The 20,373-nt window shown below is 32.1% G+C and overlaps 2 protein-coding genes across 3 annotated transcripts; one reads left to right on the plus strand and one right to left on the minus strand.

Moving 5' to 3' along the window:
- The first annotated feature begins 4,500 nt into the window (after positions 1–4,500).
- LOC100807615 (pyruvate kinase, cytosolic isozyme) lies at positions 4,501–7,899 on the plus strand. Of its 2 annotated transcripts, XM_003529403.4 has the most exons (4): positions 4,501–4,613; positions 4,694–4,934; positions 5,809–6,270; positions 6,781–7,899. In XM_003529403.4, exons 2-4 carry the CDS (start codon positions 4,704–4,706, stop codon positions 7,591–7,593), a joined length of 1,506 nt encoding a protein of 501 aa, XP_003529451.1. In that variant the 5' UTR covers positions 4,501–4,613; positions 4,694–4,703; the 3' UTR covers positions 7,594–7,899. The 2 variants fall into 2 exon arrangements, with proteins under 2 accessions (XP_003529451.1, XP_040873328.1); XM_041017394.1 differs by having other exon boundaries at positions 4,518–4,934.
- Positions 7,900–9,482: 1,583 nt separating this feature from the next.
- Positions 9,483–15,901, minus strand: LOC100795730 (uncharacterized). The gene is made up of 5 exons (XM_003528509.4): positions 15,350–15,901; positions 15,033–15,226; positions 13,038–13,356; positions 10,939–11,031; positions 9,483–9,990 (listed from the first exon to the last, which is right to left on the minus strand). Exons 1-5 carry the CDS (start codon positions 15,455–15,457, stop codon positions 9,952–9,954), a joined length of 753 nt encoding a protein of 250 aa, XP_003528557.1. The 5' UTR covers positions 15,458–15,901; the 3' UTR covers positions 9,483–9,951.
- Between the last annotated feature and the right edge of the window lie 4,472 nt (positions 15,902–20,373).

Here is a 20,373-nt window from a genome sequence, read left to right on the forward strand (position 1 = left end):
TTTTAACAAAAACAATTCCAAAAAAGAATAATTCTAGCAAGACGCTTATGAGTTATGATTTTTTTTAACACACTTTATTATTAATTAAAATATGTGAGTCCTATTAAATAAAGGATGAGACTCATATAATTTAATTAGAGACTTAAGTTTTACCTAATAATAAAAGAGTTTGTTGGAAGTGTCGTGTCAAAAAGTGTGCAGTGTCTTTTTTTTTTTTTTTAACGAAAAAATTGTTAACAATACATCTTTTATCATGGGTTAAAATTTAAAGCAGTCAGTTTTAAGACTTTATACATCTAATCAATTAGAAATCACTAAGTATATTTTTAAAAAATAATAATATAAAAATAAATAACTTTTAATTATATGACAATTTATTATTAGATAACAATTAAAAAATTTACAATGTCAATACATTTTACTAATTAAATTCTTTATCATAGCTACCCTTATATTATAAATTAGAGTCCTCGTTCATGTATAAAATAAATAAATATATTATTCATGAAAAAATGAAATAATTTTTTTTTCCTTAAGCTAAAATTAACTTATGTAAAAGTTAAGAATAAGCATTTTAAGAAAGTTTTGGAGAAGCTAGAATGAGAGTTTTTATAAATTAACTTATAAAAAAGGACTCAAATATGGAAAAGTTATTTTTATTTTCCTTCTTATTTTATTTAATAGGATTCACATATCTTTCGTAAAAAAAAAAAGAATCACAAATCTTAATTAGTATTAAAGTGTGTTAAACAAATTATCATAACTCAAGCATTTGGTTTTATTTTTTTATTGTTTTCAAAAACTATTTCTTAAATCTAACTTAAATTTAAACTTGATATAGATGTTATGTGATTTATGCTTAGATATATTTTTTAATTATAAAAACAAGTTAGCAATAAAACCTAATATATATCTTTCTATCCAATGCAAAAACTAGTTAGTGTGTGTGTTTGGATGGATGGTGGCAAAATTGATTTGGAATATAATTAATTTTCTTTAAAATCGATTTTAAAATAATGCAATTTTATGTTTGGATGCTTTTATTTTAAAATGAAGTTAAAAGTAAAATTCAATATAAAATTTTGAATAACAAAAAAAATTACTCAAAGTTGCTTCCATAGTCAATTTTAAACCCAAAATCAATTTAATTTTTTTCTCCAAATATAAAATCAAACGCATCAAAATTTATTCAAAATCAATTCTGAATACAAGATTAATTGTCCAACATGAAACCAAACATGCACTTAAAGTTGTTTTAACTGAATCAATTTTAGATCCAAAATCAATTCCTCAACTTAAAATTAAACATATGAAAATATATCCAAAATCACATAAATTAATATTTCAACGTGATTTTAGAGAATCAACTAAAAGCATGCTTGGTTACACGTTTGCAACCATAAAACGTGGGTCCCAGCTTATAGTAACGTGATTTGATCAAATTAGAGATATTTGGAAACAAATTTCAGACTTGAGTCCAAATGAAAAACGTGAGTTCAACTTGAAGCAAGAAATAGTAGCTTCTGCATCCATTCAGAATTGATTTTGTGTTTAAATATGTTAGGTTCTCATTTTTATCATCCTCTCTCTATACTCTATGTTAGAAAAATAGAGAAAAACACACTAAAAAAACAAAACAAAAGAAAACTGATTGAAAGTTTATTGTGTCCTGGAAATTAATATCCTGAAAGCAAAATCCGACTGAATCTCGTGTTGCAATTCAAATTGTGAACGGTTCTCTAAGATTAACACAACAAGCCTATGAATGGGTGTACTCGTGGCCTTGGACTATGGAAATCACAGAACAAAGGCCAAAATTATTAAGTTGTGAAAAACAGGAAAAATTGAATAGAACAGCAAAACAAATGAACAAATGAGTGTGAAATCGGTTCCCCTTACGGGTAATGCAATGCCCCTATTTGGTTTTTTAATTGCAAATATTAATGCAGTGTGTTATTTTGATCATATCAAACCTTTTTGGTTTTTTTCTTAGTGTTAATAATCAATACGTCTTATTGATTTTAATTAAGTTTCATTTTGTAAATATTTTAATTATTTATTTTACTGTAACAAATATTGCCAACTTAACTATTTATTTTTAAATTATTAATGTATATACTAATAATAATATAATTATTACAATAAAAAAGTTTACCTAAAAACTATATATAAATATTAAAAACCATTTTAGTAATTATAAATCCAAAATCATTTTTTATTGTACGGCATCACGTAATTGTTGTACTTTTATATATTTATAAACTAAATTAAAATTTTCGTTATTTTGAGGAGTTAAATTGTCATCTTCTTGTATATTAAGGATCATATCTTTTAAATATAATTTATTATTATTGACTAAATTTATTAAGAATCATAAAATGGTGAGTCTCACATCCAATTTTAGGAGTTTTACATATCAAATTTAACTTACAAGACTTAAATATATTTTTGTCTATATAAGTTGATTTTTTTTCATTCTTAGTTCCTATAAATTTATAAATTTTTAATTTTAATCCTTTTGAAATTTTAAACTTTTATTTTTATGTTTAGTCCTTATAAATTCACGCTTATCAGGACCAAAATTAAAAAAATGAAAAGTTAGAGGGACTAATTCATGGTATCCTTATTTCAAATAATACTTATAAAAAAATAATAGTAATTATCCAAAATTAGAGAAAAAAGACATATATTTGATTGAAAAGAACGAAATGATCTTGTTTTGTTTGTCAGTTGAAAAGAAATGTCTTGATCAATCCAAGAAGCACTTTTGATAAACAGATTTGATCTTTATTTATATATTAATATTATAATAAAATGAAATAGAAATATATCAAAAGATACTAATTATAAGAAGTTGAAAGTGAAATTATAAAGTTATTAAATGATTATAATATAGATAAAAAAACATATTTGAAATGAGTTTAAATATGTTTTTTATCCATATAAGTTCATTCTTTTTAATTTTGGTCTTGTAATTTGTTTTTCATTTTTATTTTTTTAGGTATACATTTTTTTTTTTACTTTTTGCTTATGTAATATATTTTGTTATTTTTAGTTTCAAGTAAATTTATATTTTTTCAATATTGATCCCTATAAATGTGAACTTATGAGGATCATAAATGAAAAAATTAAAATGTTAAAGAGATTACAATTAAAAAAATTTAAATATGTTTTTGTCTCTAAAAATTAATACTTTTTCATTTTTGGTGTCTTTCAATTCATTTTTTTAATTTTAGTTGTTATAAGTTTATGTTTTTTTTAATTTGATTTCTGTAAGATATTTTGTTTATTTTTAGTTTATGTAAATTTGTGCTTTTTTAATTTTGGTTATGTAAATATAAATTTATGAGGACTATAAATAAAAAATTAAAATCTTAAAACGACTAAAATTAAAAAAATACAAACTTACATATACTAAAAATGAACAAAAACACTGACTTACATGAACCAAAACATATTTCGGTCAATTAAAAAACCACAAACTTATGATAACTAAAAATATAAAAAAAACAAACAAAAAAAAACTTACACCTCTTGGTTATAAAAAAAAACTTACAAAAATCAAAATTAAAAAAAACGTGAACTTAAAAAAATTAAAATTAGAAAAATAAACTTAAAGAATAACAAATAATAATAAAAATACTAACTTACTATATTAAAAATATTTAAACCTTAAAAAAGTGAGAATCCTATTCCCAAAAAGAGTGAAACGTTCTTTTTTTTTAAAAGTTAGATAGCGACAGTGAATGGCATCGCAGTTATCATAACTAATACGAGCCGCATGACAATTAACAATCTTTTGTATTTGTTTACTTTTTTATTCCCTCAAAATATTTTAGAATGTTAGTTTTAGTATTGATATATCATTTGAAGCATAGTATTGAGTAAAACGAAACTCTATATCTTTTAAGTTAATTTTCGTGTGAGTCACATGCATGAATGAATGAATGAAAAAAAATATGATTAAAAGTAAAATATCATTATAAGTTGAGAGAAAAAAAATATGATTTTTTAGTTTTTATAATTTTTTTATCATTTTTAATTCCTAATTTATTTTTATTTGTCAAAATTAATCTTTCTTACAGACTAATTTTGATCTATTTTTAGTCTTTCATAAACTAATATTAATGAATGAAACTATGTGAGACTAACATTGGTCAAAAAATTTATATGAATTAAAAAAGCAGACATGTAAAATTTTGATTAACCCTATCTCTAATATAACGAGCTTTACATATGAAATTCAACTAATGTGGCACAAAATTTTAATAGCACCAATAAAGAAATGTATGGATCCTATTCCTAAAACAATGTTAAATCCTCCTATTATATGTTTTATTATCTTTTATGATAAATATTGAATGAAAAGTAAAAATATTTATTATCACAAAAGTATAAAATAGATTTAAAATTTTCCAGAAAAAATAATAGGATGATTTGCAGAAAGATTAAAAATTATTTTTGACACAATTTTTTTTTATTATTATTTAAAAAAAAGGTGAATAGGTCAGTGAATGGCATCGCAGAGGCAGAGCATAACAACACAAGAGTCGCATCTCAAGCTTTTGTCTTTCTCTACTTTTCTTCTTCTTTCTGTGTATCGTATCGTATTGGTAGGTTGAAAAACAAAGAGTGTGTGTTGTTGTTGTGTGGTTTGGTTTTCACTTTTGTTCATCGTTTGCGAGACACACAGGAGAGAAGAGATGGCGACGAGGGTGGTGGCGGAACAGAAGCCGAAGACGAAGATTGTGTGCACGCTGGGGCCCGCATCGCGCTCTGTCCCAATGATCGAGAAGCTTCTGCGGGCGGGCATGAACGTGGCTCGCTTCAACTTCTCCCATGGGTCCCACGAGTACCACCAGGAAACCCTCGACAACCTCCGCGCCGCCATGGAGAACACCGGTATTCTCTGCGCCGTCATGCTCGACACCAAGGCACGCCCCACCAGATCTGTTTTTCATATTCTCTCCCCTTTTTGTTTGATTTGTGTTTATATTTATATTCTCATCGCCGATTTTGTTTTCTTTGTTTATAAATCTTATGTTCTAATTGCTAATGTTTATGATTATTTATTGGATTAGGTTATAAGCGGTTGTTATTATTATTATCTAATTAATTCTAACCTAACTATGTTTGTGTGTGTGTGGGAGTGAAATGTTGAAATTTGAGTACTTTTTTGTGTGAAGAATCTAATCTTGAATTTGGATGTTGGAGAATCGAGGTTACCTGGTATGATATGCTTGATTTATGTATGTATACATACGGATTTCAATTATGGTATGCGGTTTAGTCGAGATCTTTGATATTGTAGAAAATTGTGAACAAATGTTACTGAGACTTCATATTGTAAAGATAATAAGAAATGAGAATTTTTTGAGGTCACTCTATACCCATCATCATGCCTAGAAATGAAGAGAAATGGGTATTCACCTAATCAATATCTCGAATCAATGATGGATTCCATTTTATGGCTAAACCCTTGGCCTTGTTTTGTTCCTTAAGATGGATTAGACATCGATTTCTTACTAAGATAAACTCTCTTGATTACAAGATGGACTCCTGAAAATGAAAAAAAATATGCATCATGTAAACATGGTGCTCTACCTAACTGAGCTATTGTCCTCGGGCTTTTGATACGTATTTTATCACAGTATGTATATAATTTCATTTCAAGATGAATATGCATGATCAATTATTTGGATTGATATTGTGTTGGTATTGCTTCTTGGACCATGTGGACCAGTTTTTAAAAACTTCCATACAATTAAGATTATCTTTCATTTTATGTGACTATTTCCATTGCTGTAGGGGCCTGAGATTCGAACTGGGTTTCTCAAGGACAGTAAGCCTATCCAACTGAAACAAGGTAATGAAATAACCATTTCCACTGACTATGACCTAAAGGGTGATGAGAAGACGATTTGTATGAGCTACAAAAAGCTGCCTGAGGATGTGAGGCCTGGGATGGTCATACTCTGCGCGGATGGCACCATATCATTTACAGTTTTATCATGTGACAAACAAGCGGGTTTGGTTCAATGCCGATGCGAGAACTCTGCCACTCTTGGTGAGAGGAAGAATGTTAATTTGCCTGGAGTGATAGTGGATCTCCCAACTTTGACAGACAAAGACAAGGAAGATATCTTGGCCTGGGGAGTTCCCAATAAAATTGACATGATTGCTCTTTCTTTTGTTCGAAAAGGTTCTGACCTGGTGGAAGTCAGGAAAGTTCTGGGAAAACATGCCAAGAACATTATGCTCATGTCTAAGGTATGTCGTGTTGCGTTCTCTTTTATGGAAAAGATAAGTGATTCTGGATCTGGTTAAAAAATGTTAGTGTTCTGAATTAGTTGTGATATCCTTGAGATGCTAACCTTTTACATCTCCACTAGTGCATGTTATAGGATATCATGTAACAAATCTGTGATGTTCTTTTAAGAAACTATCTTGTGTGTTTCTAATAATATTTGCTATCTCTAATATAATGTTATATTTAAGAGGAATGCTGACAACATTATTTAGTCCTATTAAATGTAGTTTTCACTTATTTAAATGATGTATCCTTAATCTATACAACTTTTTAACACACTATTATTGGGTGAAATCAATGTGGGTCCTATTAAATGATGTGGTTTTCACTTCTTATTTAACAGGTCCACTCCTTTATTTACTGGGTCTCAGATTTAAAAGTATTTTGAAAAAAGTGTGTTGCTATCATATCTTTGTATTTACCTGTTTCTGGTCACTTATTCTGTCTGTTACTTCAAATGTATGTGGCAGGTTGAAAACCAAGAAGGGGTTGCAAATTTTGATGAAATCCTTGCAAATTCAGATGCATTTATGGTGGCACGTGGTGACCTTGGAATGGAAATTCCAATAGAGAAGATATTTCTTGCACAGAAAGTGATGATTTACAAGTGCAACATCCAAGGAAAACCAGTTGTCACTGCAACCCAGATGTTGGAGTCAATGATCAAATCTCCCAGGCCAACCAGGGCTGAAGCTACTGATGTTGCCAATGCAGTTCTGGATGGCACAGACTGTGTGATGCTTAGTGGTGAAACCGCTGCTGGAGCCTATCCAGACCTTGCTGTTCGAACAATGGCTAAAATATGCATTGAAGCAGAGAGCACCCTTGACTATGGAGATGTGTTCAAAAGGATTATGGAGCACTCACCAGTACCCATGAGCCCATTGGAGAGTCTAGCTTCTTCTGCTGTTAGAACAGCCAACTCGGCTAGAGCAGCTCTTATCTTGGTTTTAACTAGAGGAGGGAGTACTGCAAAATTGGTGGCTAAATACAGGCCAGGCATGCCAATTCTTTCTGTGGTTGTTCCCGAGCTTAAGACCGATACCTTTGACTGGGCATGCAGTGATGAGGCCCCTGCAAGACATAGCCTTATATTCCGCGGGTTGGTTCCCGTATTGAGTGCAGCTTCTGCTAGAGCTTCTCATGCTGAAACAACTGAAGAAGCAATAGAATTCGCCATGCAACATGCCAAGTCCAAGGGTCTCTGCCACAACGGGGATTCGGTTGTGGCACTTCATCGTGTGGGCACTGCTTCTGTCATCAAGATCTTGACTGTGAAATGATCACCCCATTACAGGGAATTCTTCTGCTGTTTTTGGCAAATTTTTTAGATGGTGCAAAAGAGGTCTCGTTATACCTCTTCATATCTACATTGGATGCAAACTTCAATCAAAAGCATTTATCAGGATGGGTTACCTGTTTTTCACATATCTTATATTACTGTTTTTTTTTTTTTTTGTTACATTTGCCTTATCATTGTGGCGAGCAGCCACCTGCTTTCATTTGTTAAGATTTTGTATGAGGCTTTTGGTGAACCAAAAAACTAGCCACTTCTGGATTTTGAATTCTACGGTCTAAAGTTGTTTTAATTGAGAAGTGTATGCCTTTTCGTAGCATTGGCAAAGCGGGTTATTCCTTTTTTTTTTTTCCTTTTTTCAACCGTGAGTTGATACTAGATAAAGCTAACCCATTCGAATTACGACGGGTCGGGAAATAAACTTATTTAAAAAAAATAAAAACTAGAAATTAAACAGGCAAAACAAGAGGGGGAAAAAAAGAAATACACAGGATGAGAAAAGATGAGAACTGCTGGCCTCGGGATTTGTCATTGGGGAATAAAATAGGGATTTTTTTTCATCTTTTTTTCTATACATACCCTGATTATTTTGTTAATTTTTATTCCAATAATGTTTTTTGTTTTGTTTGATTTCATTGTTTCAGAATTTAAATATTGGAAATGAAAAAGCATTGACTTACGAAATTTAAATTCTTGAATTATGTAAAAAAATGATTTTCAAAATTTAACTTTGGAAGTTTTTTTTTTCTTTCATAGTTCCAGAATTTAAATTTCTGAAATCAAAATTTTTATGCATTCTAAAAATAAAATTCCGGAATACAATTTGAAAGCTCAAAAGTCAACGGCAACTGTGAAGCTCATGATTTGTGCCAGGATGACTAAAGGGAAGGAAGCAGCCACCTTCAACAATTTGAAAATTGTTCCAACATACTGCTTTTCAGCCCTCCTTCCTATTTCCCGGTATTCTATATGTGAATGACATGACCTTTTTGAATTCTTATGAATATATATGATGTCAATGATTAGTGGAAAAACTCTTCTGCATCTGCTTTTCTAATTTGCATTCACATTATCTTCGGGGTCTTTAAGTTAAAGGTATTTTTGCAATTAGCATACTTGTTAATTGCATGAGGGATACAAACCAAATTAAATCATGTTAAAGTTCAGTTTGACCAGATATAAATTATATTTTTAGCTTGCGACTCGCGTCATGTTTAGATATGAATTAGTTTTGGTTTCAAATTAAGTTCACGAACCTTTCATTTAAGCTTTATGTAAACCATGTCATAAGGACTAATGAGATAATACGAAACTCATGAACATGTTCAATAACTTCATAAATGTAAAAAACCCTAAAAGATCAATTTAGTAGGAAGGACCTCCTCACTGTTTTTAGCAGCGTAAGGCTTGGTTTGTTTTTTGGGTAAAATGTGTAAATTTAATTCTGGTGGCTTTTATTGCTAGAACATTTGATTTAGTCTTCAAACCTCAATATTGGAGTCACGAGGCAGCAATAGTAACGGAAAATGTGGATTGAGTACGACCACAGTTACTTTAATACTCATACCCTCAAAGCAGGTTATCATGTGACCTAAGTAATAACTAATAACACAATCATATGTTGAAGCAATGCTCCCGCGAAGTATCAAGTTACAAGGCTTTTGTGTTAGTCAATATAAATTCTACATTTTTGTTTTTTTAGTTCTCGTTGATCGATGTTTTACAGTTCTACTTGATCAGTTAGTGTTGAAGAATCTACAATAGTTCACATGTTGCTCAGTTCAATTACAATATGAACACTAAATGATTTCAAAGCATCTTTAATACCGTATATATATACTCATGGTCTAGTTTTTTTTTAATAAAAAATTGAAATGGAAAAAATATTTTGCTTGTATTTCCTTAGTAACTGACCTCCTAATCAATCATTGCAAAAGAAAAAAAAAAAGAAAAATAGAACCCTGGAAAAAAGATAATATATCCCCAGGCCTCTTTTCCACCTATAGACTCAACATGCAAAGCTAGAGTGCAGTATGCTAAACTGCTTGCCCATTTGCAGATTTGTGGGTAATGTGAAACCCTAATCTTTTGACTAGTAACCAGAATGGCTTCCTTAGCTCAATTTCAGACATATTCAAGTACTGCTTCAAGGAAAAACAGGATATCATTCTTGTCATATGATGTATACCAGTCAATGTGCCTCTCCTTTCCGCCAAGGTTCACAATGAGAAAGTTGTCAACAAATTGCATATGGTACAAGACTCACTCCCATACAGATTGCTGTATAATGAAAAAGAAACTTGTACCAAAACAGGAGTGAGAAGAATGTTTTTGGGGATCTATTTCAAACGATTTCCTTCTTGATGATTAACCCATTCTCTTCCTGCAAGATGATTAGAATTTGAAAGATAACCAGATCATGTTCAAAATAAGGAATTTAAACATCAAATAGATAGTTTGATTTTGGTGGATCAGGAGTAGACATCAAAATGAGAAGCATAAATTCAAAACTCGAGTAAACAAAGAAGCAAATTTAAACATCGCCTCCTTTCTTTGCAGTAAGAAACAAAAATATTGCGGGCAATGAGGTAATTCAATTGAAACTGTATTTGTGTGGAGAAAAAAATATATGCAGTACTGGAAAACAATACTAGAGAGGCTTGAATAAATACTGCTTTAATTGTTCAATTGTAACTTGATTATTCCCTGTTAAGATAAGAAAAATAATATAAGACAAATGCAACAATTGGAGGATGGAACACCAATAAAAGACAGAATGATCAGCTTCAGTATAAGTCTAAGTCTTGAACAACAGTGATCAAGTGGCCAAACCAAGCTCAAGGGAGCTGTTTTAAGTCAGAGTTACGGAGTCTGCACACCAATCCAAACTAATCTAAACTCCCAAAAACAAAACCAGGTGGTTCTCCATACAAACTCCCTCCTATAAAAATCACTGTGCAAGAAGACATTTGTATGTCAAGTTAATGACAATGCAATTGGGATGACAGTTAAATTATTCCTCAGTAAGTATCCTAATAGGCCCTCCTAATCTTACTATATTTACCATAAAAATATCTACACTAAATAAATAAAATCTCTAAACTAACCATTGTTTATGTTCCAAAAACCCAATAAAAACATTACACCCGTCTGCACCATTCTGTATAACACTTACCTGACCGAAATTCTTGGTAAACTGTTTTAAATCTAGTTCCTTGCAACTATGTGATCAGAGTAAATGACTAAATGAGGTTCTAGACAAACTAAATACAAATTGATGATGTTGTAAAAGGTTAATAGACTACAAAAGGACATATAACTAGATACTTACATCCGCTGCCTGGAAAGATCTTCCCATGGTTGACTTGAGAGAAACTTCAGCAGATGATGTTGACTCATTCTGGGTAGTGCCATGATTTTGCATCTACAACCAAATGAAATGAGACAAAAATCTTAATAAGGTTTATCCAAAATGAGAATGAATAGATAACAGAATATGATGATAAGATATGAAATCAAAGTCTTCCCTATAATTAAGGATCCTTCTTATAATTTGGGTTTTAAGACCTAACTCCATCTCAAAAAATCGGTTCGTATGGGGAGGACTGCCATTGGGTTTTAAGACCTAACTACATTGGCTATATCTCTAGTCAATGTGAGACTAAACACACCACCTCACACCTTGCACAATGTAGGAGTTGGAAACTGCAACGAAGGCAACACAAAGAGGCCAAATTAAGGTGACCAAGGGTGAATGCAATTAAGGAGACTTTTCAGCACACCCCTTTGCTCCTAGGGCTATGGACCTGGAGAGTGGCAATGCGGGTGACCTAACAATAGATCTAGGATAGACTTTAATACCATATTAGAATTTGGGATTGCTATTTAACTCAACCCTACAAAATCGGTTTGTAAGGTGACGACTGCCCAAGCTTTATAAGGATTACATTAGCCATATCTCTAGTTGATGTAAGACTAAACAACCCCTCACACCTTGCACAATGAAGGTGCTAGAGGCTACAATGAAGGCAACCCAAAGAGGCCAAAATTAAGTGGACAAGGGGTGACCACAATTAAAGCGACTTTCCAACACACCTGAAAATAAAATCCAAGAGATATCAAACTCTTCCATAGTGAAAACTTAAAACTGTTGGTGGGAGCACAGTGCATCTCTGAAACATGACACAAACTGGACTAGTAACAATAAATGAAGTCCCCTTGTCACAAATCTTACAATAGCGAGGGAAGCACAGAGTTAAAGTATGAAATATTGAAATTTCATCACTTGGATGCATAATATTTGTCTATTTGACCACAAGCTGAGGAATAAATAAAAATTAATTGGTTTGACAAAATGGACACAAACAAAGAAGGCTATTGGGAACACTGAACACCAATGGTTGAACTGCTGTTAAGCTGGTGATAGTTAAATATATTTTTGATATTAAAAAATCTATTAATTATAACTCACAAAGGGGAGCCTAGACCAGTTGACCCTAGATGCAACAGTTAGAGTTGTTGCCAAGTGACTAGGCAGTCACAAGTTCAAGTTGTGGAATCAGGCTCTTGTAAGTGCAAGGTAAAACAGCCTAAAATAGAACTATAATGAGTCCAATCCTTTCCTGGACTCCACCATGGCAGGAGCTTTTTAGCACCAGGTTGCCATTTTTATTAAGTAAAATTAAAATCACAAGAAATCTAGTTAAAATTTTAAATTAATATAAAAGAACAATGTTAACAACAAATAACAATAGGCTATAATATATATAATAGCAATCCACATGTGGACCTTTATTTGTCAATTTTTTTTCAAGCAATTAAAAAATAAAAGAAAAAGGAATTGAAAGCTTTTTTAAAAAATCAAACTGATTTTAGTTGTTTTAGACTAGTGCAATTCAACCGATTTTTGACCATTTTTTTTGCTCCTCTAGTTTGATGAAAATTGTGAACCATGCTGATCTGAACAGTTCTTCAGTTTTCCGCTGGATTGACCAGTCCTATTTTTTTAATCCTTGAAAATATCCATAATTATAAAGTACCAAATGTATCACCTCTGCAAGAATTCTGTACTAGGTTAGTTATCTGAACAATTCACAAAAGGACCAAGAATGACTTTGTACACAGATTCTTTTGTATCATAAAAAAAATATAACAAGAATGATATTCTACGTAGTAAAAAAAGTTAACAGTGCCCAAAGTGCACCAGTTCTCTGCCCTGTTGGCAATTTATTGACCATTGAATTGTGCACCAAGATTCAATTCAATAGTAAATAAAGCTGCTAACAATTAGATGACAGGTTGACCTAGTACTAGAGTATATAAAATTGTTTCTCTGTAGGATAAGTACTGCAGAAGAAAAATTGCACAGTGCCTAATTGATACCGACTCAAAAGTAATCATGGCTATGGTTTTGGGCAAAGTTAAGCCTACCTCAGATGAATATTTGTTTTCTTGACCATCTTCAAATAGGGATGAGTAGTATGATGGATCATAGATAGAGCCTCCAAGAATCTCATTGGAATTAGAGCATTGCCTTACTACTGCAGGTGCCATGGGACTCAAAAAACTAATCCTCGAGTCAGAATCTGCTACTCGAGAAGCTGCGTCCACATAGGAAGCACCCAACCTATAAATTTGAATCCATAACAACGAGGATGATAGCCTCACTGTAAAACCAACAATTTGCATGGCCAGGGTAAGTTTCACTGAAAACGTGAAAAATGCTGTGTAATCCTTGGTAGAAATGGTCCTGCAAACAAACATAATGCTCTTCATCAGATATGAATGAAAAACACAGTCATGATAACATGTTTGATTCTTAAGAGTACAGAAAATTGGTTCATATGAATCTCTTCGCTGCATACAGCAGTGACTTCATATTGTTAAATTGATAAATAATACTAAATGTGGGATGCATGCTGTTGAAATTAGACTTTAGGTAACGAACAAGGGAAAGAGAGAATAAAGACTGAAAATATTCTATTTGATTGATATGATGTGTAATAATGTGATAAATATTAAATCAACGGTTCCATTTATACTAATGATGATTAGGCATTACTAGCACAAGAAACCCACAAATACAATAACACAACTAAGTGATCTAACAATAATTAAATAAGGAAATAAATCAAGAAATTTAATGAAATCCAGAATTAACTCTGAAGATTGCTTCCTCAATTAGATGACATCCACAATATATTCTAAGATGTTGCAAATATATTTTGAAGATTTTTTAAGATACTCCAACTAAAATCAATATCTATATATTCTAACACTCCCCCTCAAATTAAAGTTTACCGAGCTTTAAGCTTGGTACAAATAAACAATTTAAAAATGAAAATAAGCTTGATGCATTCAGCAGCCTCCATGAAACATGGGTGAAATAACAACTCAAGGATGCAGTAGATGTCAAAGAGATGAGCATTGCAGGAAAGATAAGTTAGAAAGACAGATGAAATGATCACAGCCTAAAAGAGTTGGTAGTAACATCAGTGTGACCAAGTAATAGGACACTTCATTGAAAACTTGCTCAATGGAAATTCCCTAGCAAGCAATTATACACTATGGGGACAAAAACCTCTCCAAGTTCAAGAAACATCATCTAAAACATAGGAAATTAAATTCTGGAATAAAATCTAGGGAAAATGGACAAACAAAATGAAACAAAGCAAGCAAGTGGTTTCAAACTCGGCTTTAACAAGAAGTTCAGTCACGTGAAAGAGGCATATCTCATCTCACCCATTATGGGGCAAAAGAATAGTCCATGACAAAACATAAATGCAATTCTATAGGTGCTTTTAGTGTTGTTTTCTTATCAAAATTTGAGTTCCGTCTCAGTAATCCGCATAATAAAAGGTTTTTGCATTAACGATTAACATAGATTACCAAGATGAAACTTCAATTCTGATGGAAAAACAACACCAAAACAAGCACAAAGTAACTGACTGTATGTGTGCAAGTTTTGTCCCAATCCATATTTGCTCTTTATAACTCAAGGTCACATAATACAAAAAAGACAAATGCCATAGTCAATGTCCCCTCCTTAGATGCAGCTCTATAGGCGCTTTTAGTACTCTTTTCCAATCAAAATTAGAGTTTCATCCGCGTAATAAAAGTTTACATTATTGAGGTGAAACTTCAATTCTGATTAAACAACAGCACGAAAAACACCTAAGGAACTGCATGTAAATTTTGTCACAATCCATATTTGCACTTTATATATAACCTTAGGTCACATAATAATACAAAAAAGACAATGTCATAGTCAATTCACCTTCCTTAGGGGCAAGAATCATTACACAAGCAAGCGAAAACTCAATCACTTGGTCTCAACAACATAGTCCATAGCGGTACATGAAAAGTAAATTACAATATATTATATCAAATAAAAAAGAAAGAAACGAAAGAAACTGCTGGACGCACCAAATTTCGTTGGAGAAAAGAATGAACCAAGAAATGTCGAGCAAGATGGCACAGAAGAGAAGAAAAGCGTAGGTGCGGCCAAGGCTCTGACTACTACTCTCAATTGCGACCAAAGCGAACAACGCGATTGCCAGATTTATGAGCGACAAGCCATTGTACGATGCTCCCAGCGATCCAATTAACGCGCATCCAATCTTTGCATCATTTTCCAAATTTTCACATGCACGCACGCACGCATTAATTCAACAATTCAATACAATACAATAATAATGAAAATTAAAATTCATTAACTAACAACAATGCAATTAACAACGAACCTGAAGGTAAATGAGGATGACCGCGAAAGACTGGAGCCTATCGTAGTCGCGAATCCATGGCTGTATTCGATCTCGCAAATTCAAACAGAATGAACCACAAAGCATCATAAAAGCCTCTCGCCGGTGATTAAGCTCTTTTTTTTTTTTCTCAATCTGAATCAATCGGAGCAAAAGCGTGTAGTGAAAAATAATGCATCGTCCCCTTCTTCTTCCACTCTGAGATTTTTTTTCTTTTAAGAGCTGCGATGATGTTGTTGTTGTGTTTTGTCGTTCACATTCACACTCTCGTTTTGCATTTTCTTTTTCTTTTCTTCTGTTTGTTTTTGTGTGTCCTTGCTGGCGACTAGCGAGCAATTGCCATTTTGAGGGAAAATCCGCACAGCGAAAGAAACAGTGCTTTGGTTTGGGGTGGCGATTGTTTGGAACTTTATATTTGTGCCCCCTTTTTCTTTCGCACTCCTGTAATAAACTTTTTTCTCTCTATGCTCTGTCGCTCCGCTCCAATTCAATTATTTCATTTCCCTGCTTTCGATGCATATCAGCAGCATATGTACTGACAAAATGTTTTTGTTGGTAAGAATGAATTTTTAGTTTGCTAATTAGCCGATTTTTTTTATTTTTAAATATATAAAAAATATGATAAATTAATCTTATAACTAAATTATAATCTACAAGAATTAATTTAATAATAAATTATAAAATTTAAAAACTAATTTATTATTAAATTATCTGTGAAACTAATAAATCATATTTTTACATATTCAAAAATTTAATTAAAATTTTCATTTTTTTAGTTTTACTACTTTTACTGTTTTAAAGGAGTTTACTTCGATTTTTATATGCCGAACAAATATTAAACGAGGAATTCTTCGTACCTGCTGCGAGAATTAACCCATTTTTCAGCAATTTAATTGTTTGTCTAGGCTTCAATAGGTGCTTGGAGGATGTAGCACCCTTATATGCCAAGGGTAATTTGATTATGGTCTCTCTCATGATTAGTTTGGCTACGGAGAAGTACCAGGGAAACTGAGAAAAAATTTTAAAATTAGGATTTAAGATTCACACACCTCTTTTTTTATTTTAATTTAAATATTTCTTATTAATTTTTTATTTTCTCTTCTCTCCAATCAAATCAACCATTAAGCATGTTTTAACTCATAAAATTGACGCAATGATATAAGATTTTATTATATATAGGAGTTTGATTTTTTTGTATGTAAAATTTTCTTAGGATAATAATAGTCATGAATCGCGAGTGAAATTAATTTATAACCAATATGTTGAAAGACATATCCAATCTCTCTCTCAGGACCAGAAATAGTTGATCGATAGTTAAACTGCATGAACATTGATAAGCAACAAAATAAATTAAATATTTTGTATATATATTATATGAGGTATCTAATTGACCATCTTGTAGTTGAGTGTCAGGTTGCTATTTCAAACCTTTTCGGCGTCATTCTTTTTTTTTTCCTAAAGCAAATCACAATCATCAAGTACCACAAGAGTGTAAGTCCCAAGCACAACACACATGCAAGAGAGAAAATAAAAAGAAAAAGAAAATATAGTAGGGTGGTGGTGGAGGTGATGTTGTCATGATTATTGATGTCATTATGCTCTAGTGCTAAGAATTAGTAAGAATGAGATAATAGAACCTTAGAAGGCAACTAAGATCTAACTAGAGACTAAGACCACCTATGTGTTATAAGAAAGGAGTGTGGGAGGAAGTCTAGATTTAGTCGTCATGTAATAGAAAAAAAAATGAATAGGAGGAAATCGTGAGACCTGTCATGGTTGTTTGCATCCCTTACTGTGGGAAACTTATTTCAAGGTAAAGGGAATGGGTTATCTCCTGTAGGTATGGACTTGAATTTTGGGTAGTGAGATTGGTCTTAGACCCATAGGATTGCATTATGTCTATGATTCTTTAAATTTCTTGAATAGGTTGTGAATACCCAAAACACTTTGTTGATTTTATTAAGTTAGGATGTTTGGTTGTTCATGAGGTTTTACACCTTTTCATGTTCTTGAAAAATTAGGAATTTAGATATTTGGGATTGAATGATGGATTAGCTATTTTGTGTTTAAAATCAATTAGAAACATGTAGGACTTAATATTTAGTTTTTGTGTATTAAAGTTTTGGCCAATTGAGGAGTAATGGAAACCCAAATTATGTATAAAATCACAAAAAACATAATGTTGCCATACCTCTCCAGGCTAAGCATGGGAATTGTCTAGCTTAGCATGAAAAGGGTAGTAAGCACCCTTGCTCTCTGGCTTCTCCAAGTTAGGCAAGGGAATTTCTTGGATTAGTGCGTGAAGGGCAGTAAACACTTATGCTCTCTAATCTCTCCAAGTTAAATGTGAAATGACTTGTGCTAAGTGCGGCTTGCTTGGCAAATTATTCATGCTTTTATTAATGTTTTGACCTTGTAATTATGTTATGTTCATGTGCCATGTGCTTTCTTAATTAAACGAAGTTGTAAGTTGTAATTAGTGAACTACATGTTGAAGTTTAACATGAGTTGTTTTCCTCATCGTTAAGTTTACGAAATGTTATGAATGTCAATTTTGTAAAGTTGTACGTGATGGTTATACATATGGAATATGGCTGGAGAGATGCCATGGTACATGAGTAAGCTTTGAAATGTTAAGAGAACCTAGTCCATGTGGGATAGAATTCTCCAGGTGATATGTTAAGTAGAGCCATGTGCATCCTATGTGACCATGCATATATTTTTTTTCTCAGAATATGGTTTTTTAGCTTAATAGGAGAGCCATGAATGAGTTGAAGTATGACTTTAGTCTTAGTGGTATTATTCGATTTGGAATCTCCATGTGTCTCATGTTGATTCCGTAGGTTGGAGTATCCTTGTAAGACTAGACAACCCCGATCACTACTAAAAAATAATGATTTAACATCGCACGATTGACATCGGTTTTTTAAAAAACCGATGTTAAGAAAAGCACGGTGGCATTTTTGTAAATAAGTCGAGTTAGTTAACATTGGTTATTTAAATAACCGATGTTACCCGATGTTAACTACTTTATATTATGTGAAGGAATTGATATTAACATCAGTTATTTAAATAACTGATGCTATGTAATTCAGGTAGCATCGGTTATTTTGAAAAAATCGTTGTTGTTCTTTTCATAAATTAAAACACAAAATGATTTTGGCCCCTCGCGCTCAGACCTTAGCCGTTTCTCCTTTGTCCTCTTTCTTCTTGCTACCATTGCCATTGAAGCTGCACTGAAGGTACCATTGCCATTGAAGCTGCGACTACCGCAAAGGACTTCATCTCTGCCGCGATTGTCATTGCAACCTGTGTGTCTTTCCATTCACTCTCAGTCATTACGATTGAGGTGCGTCTCTACCACAATTCTTCAAATGTTTGTGTCACTATGTTTTGACCTAAAATGTTGTTCACTGTGTTTTGAGAGAATGGTTGCCCACGAAAATGCTGTTAGTTTCGAAAAAAAGTAGCTTTGTTCACGTGGTTACACAGAATGATCACTTTAGAGGGTTTCCATAGCACTATTTTATTATTCTATTTTTTTTTGGCTAGTAATGTGAAACTGTGATGGTAGTGTTTATTTTTACTGCCTTTGATTTTGATTTTGCTTCGTTTTTGTTTCTATTTTGAAAACATGTCTGCGATGGAGTGTTTTGATGGTAGTGTGTGTGCAAACGTGAAGGAGGTCTATGTTCTTCATTAGGGAAATCACCTTATCATTCCTGTTAGTGTATAATCAGTTTAACTTTTTAAGGTCTATGAAATGTTTTCATTGCTATTTCACTCTCATAGTGTATTTCGTTCCTTTCATATCCTACTCCTCTAAACCATTCTTCCTCACAAATGGCTACTACCCTTTCTTTTATCAGTTTTGTACCCTTTTGCATGCATTTCTCATTGTGTGTCTCACTAGTCCTGCTTACGTTTCTTCACTCCCTCCTTCATTGAGAAGGCAAGCTTCAATCCTTTTTTCTATGAAGCAACGTTTTATGGCCAAGTCTGATTGTCCAATTGCTTGTTTGGCAGCATTTTTTTGTGCCTAGCCTGGCATATTCCTACAACCCACTAATTGCTTTTAACCCTCTGCTTATTCACACATACTTTATGTTTATTTAGTTTGGCCAATTCTTGTTTTCTGCTCCCTTATCTGTTATAGGCTTGATTCATAAATGTTGTAGTTATTTTTTTTGGGGCAGTACATTACAGTTCATAGTCCTCTAAATTTGTTCTCATGAGTCATGACTCCTCTCCCCCCTCCTTTTTTGCAACTTGACTATTATTTTCATTAACTTGTTTAGTTTTGGCAGTTGTAACCACTGCTTTTGAGATTGTTTAAATTTTAAACATTTGTAGGTTGTATTAATTATTTATCTTGTATCCTTAATCTTCAATATAACAACCATTTCACTGTCCTGCTGTATCATTTTTGGGGTTGACTGCTTTGTATTGCTATTAAGTTACAACTATGGTTCTATTAAGGAATGCTCCTAAAATAAGAGTATGAAATGAGACAGGATGATAAAATAATACATCATAGCATTAGTGTGCACGAATGATGTCTTCTGCTGTAGTAGAATTTAGATTCCAATGTAAGACAACAATCTGTAAGTCAATGTATATTTCCTTCTTTTGTTCTGACTTTTGAAACCCTTATAGACATTGTTTATGCTGCCAATTTCTGTGAGTCAATGTATAGCTCTAAATACCATGTAGAAACACTAAGAATGAGTTTGAATAGAGTAATTTAACTAGATAATATATTAAATAGTTAATAAACATGTTATGGATAAAGGATGTTACATTTATTAGTATTAAATGAATTCTATTCTTCCAACTTTTTAAGATGAACGGCTGATTTGTTTTTAACTTTTTTTTCTTAAACTTCATTAAATCCTTATAAATATTTTTTAAATTTAATTATATGAAAAACAAATATTTATTCTTTTGGTTTTTTTTATACTAATTTTTAGTCAACAAAACAAATATTTATTGCAATACACACTAAA

The sequence above is a fragment of the Glycine max genome, chromosome 7 (genome assembly GCF_000004515.6).
Source record: "Glycine max cultivar Williams 82 chromosome 7, Glycine_max_v4.0, whole genome shotgun sequence".
Taxonomy (NCBI): domain Eukaryota; kingdom Viridiplantae; phylum Streptophyta; class Magnoliopsida; order Fabales; family Fabaceae; genus Glycine; species Glycine max.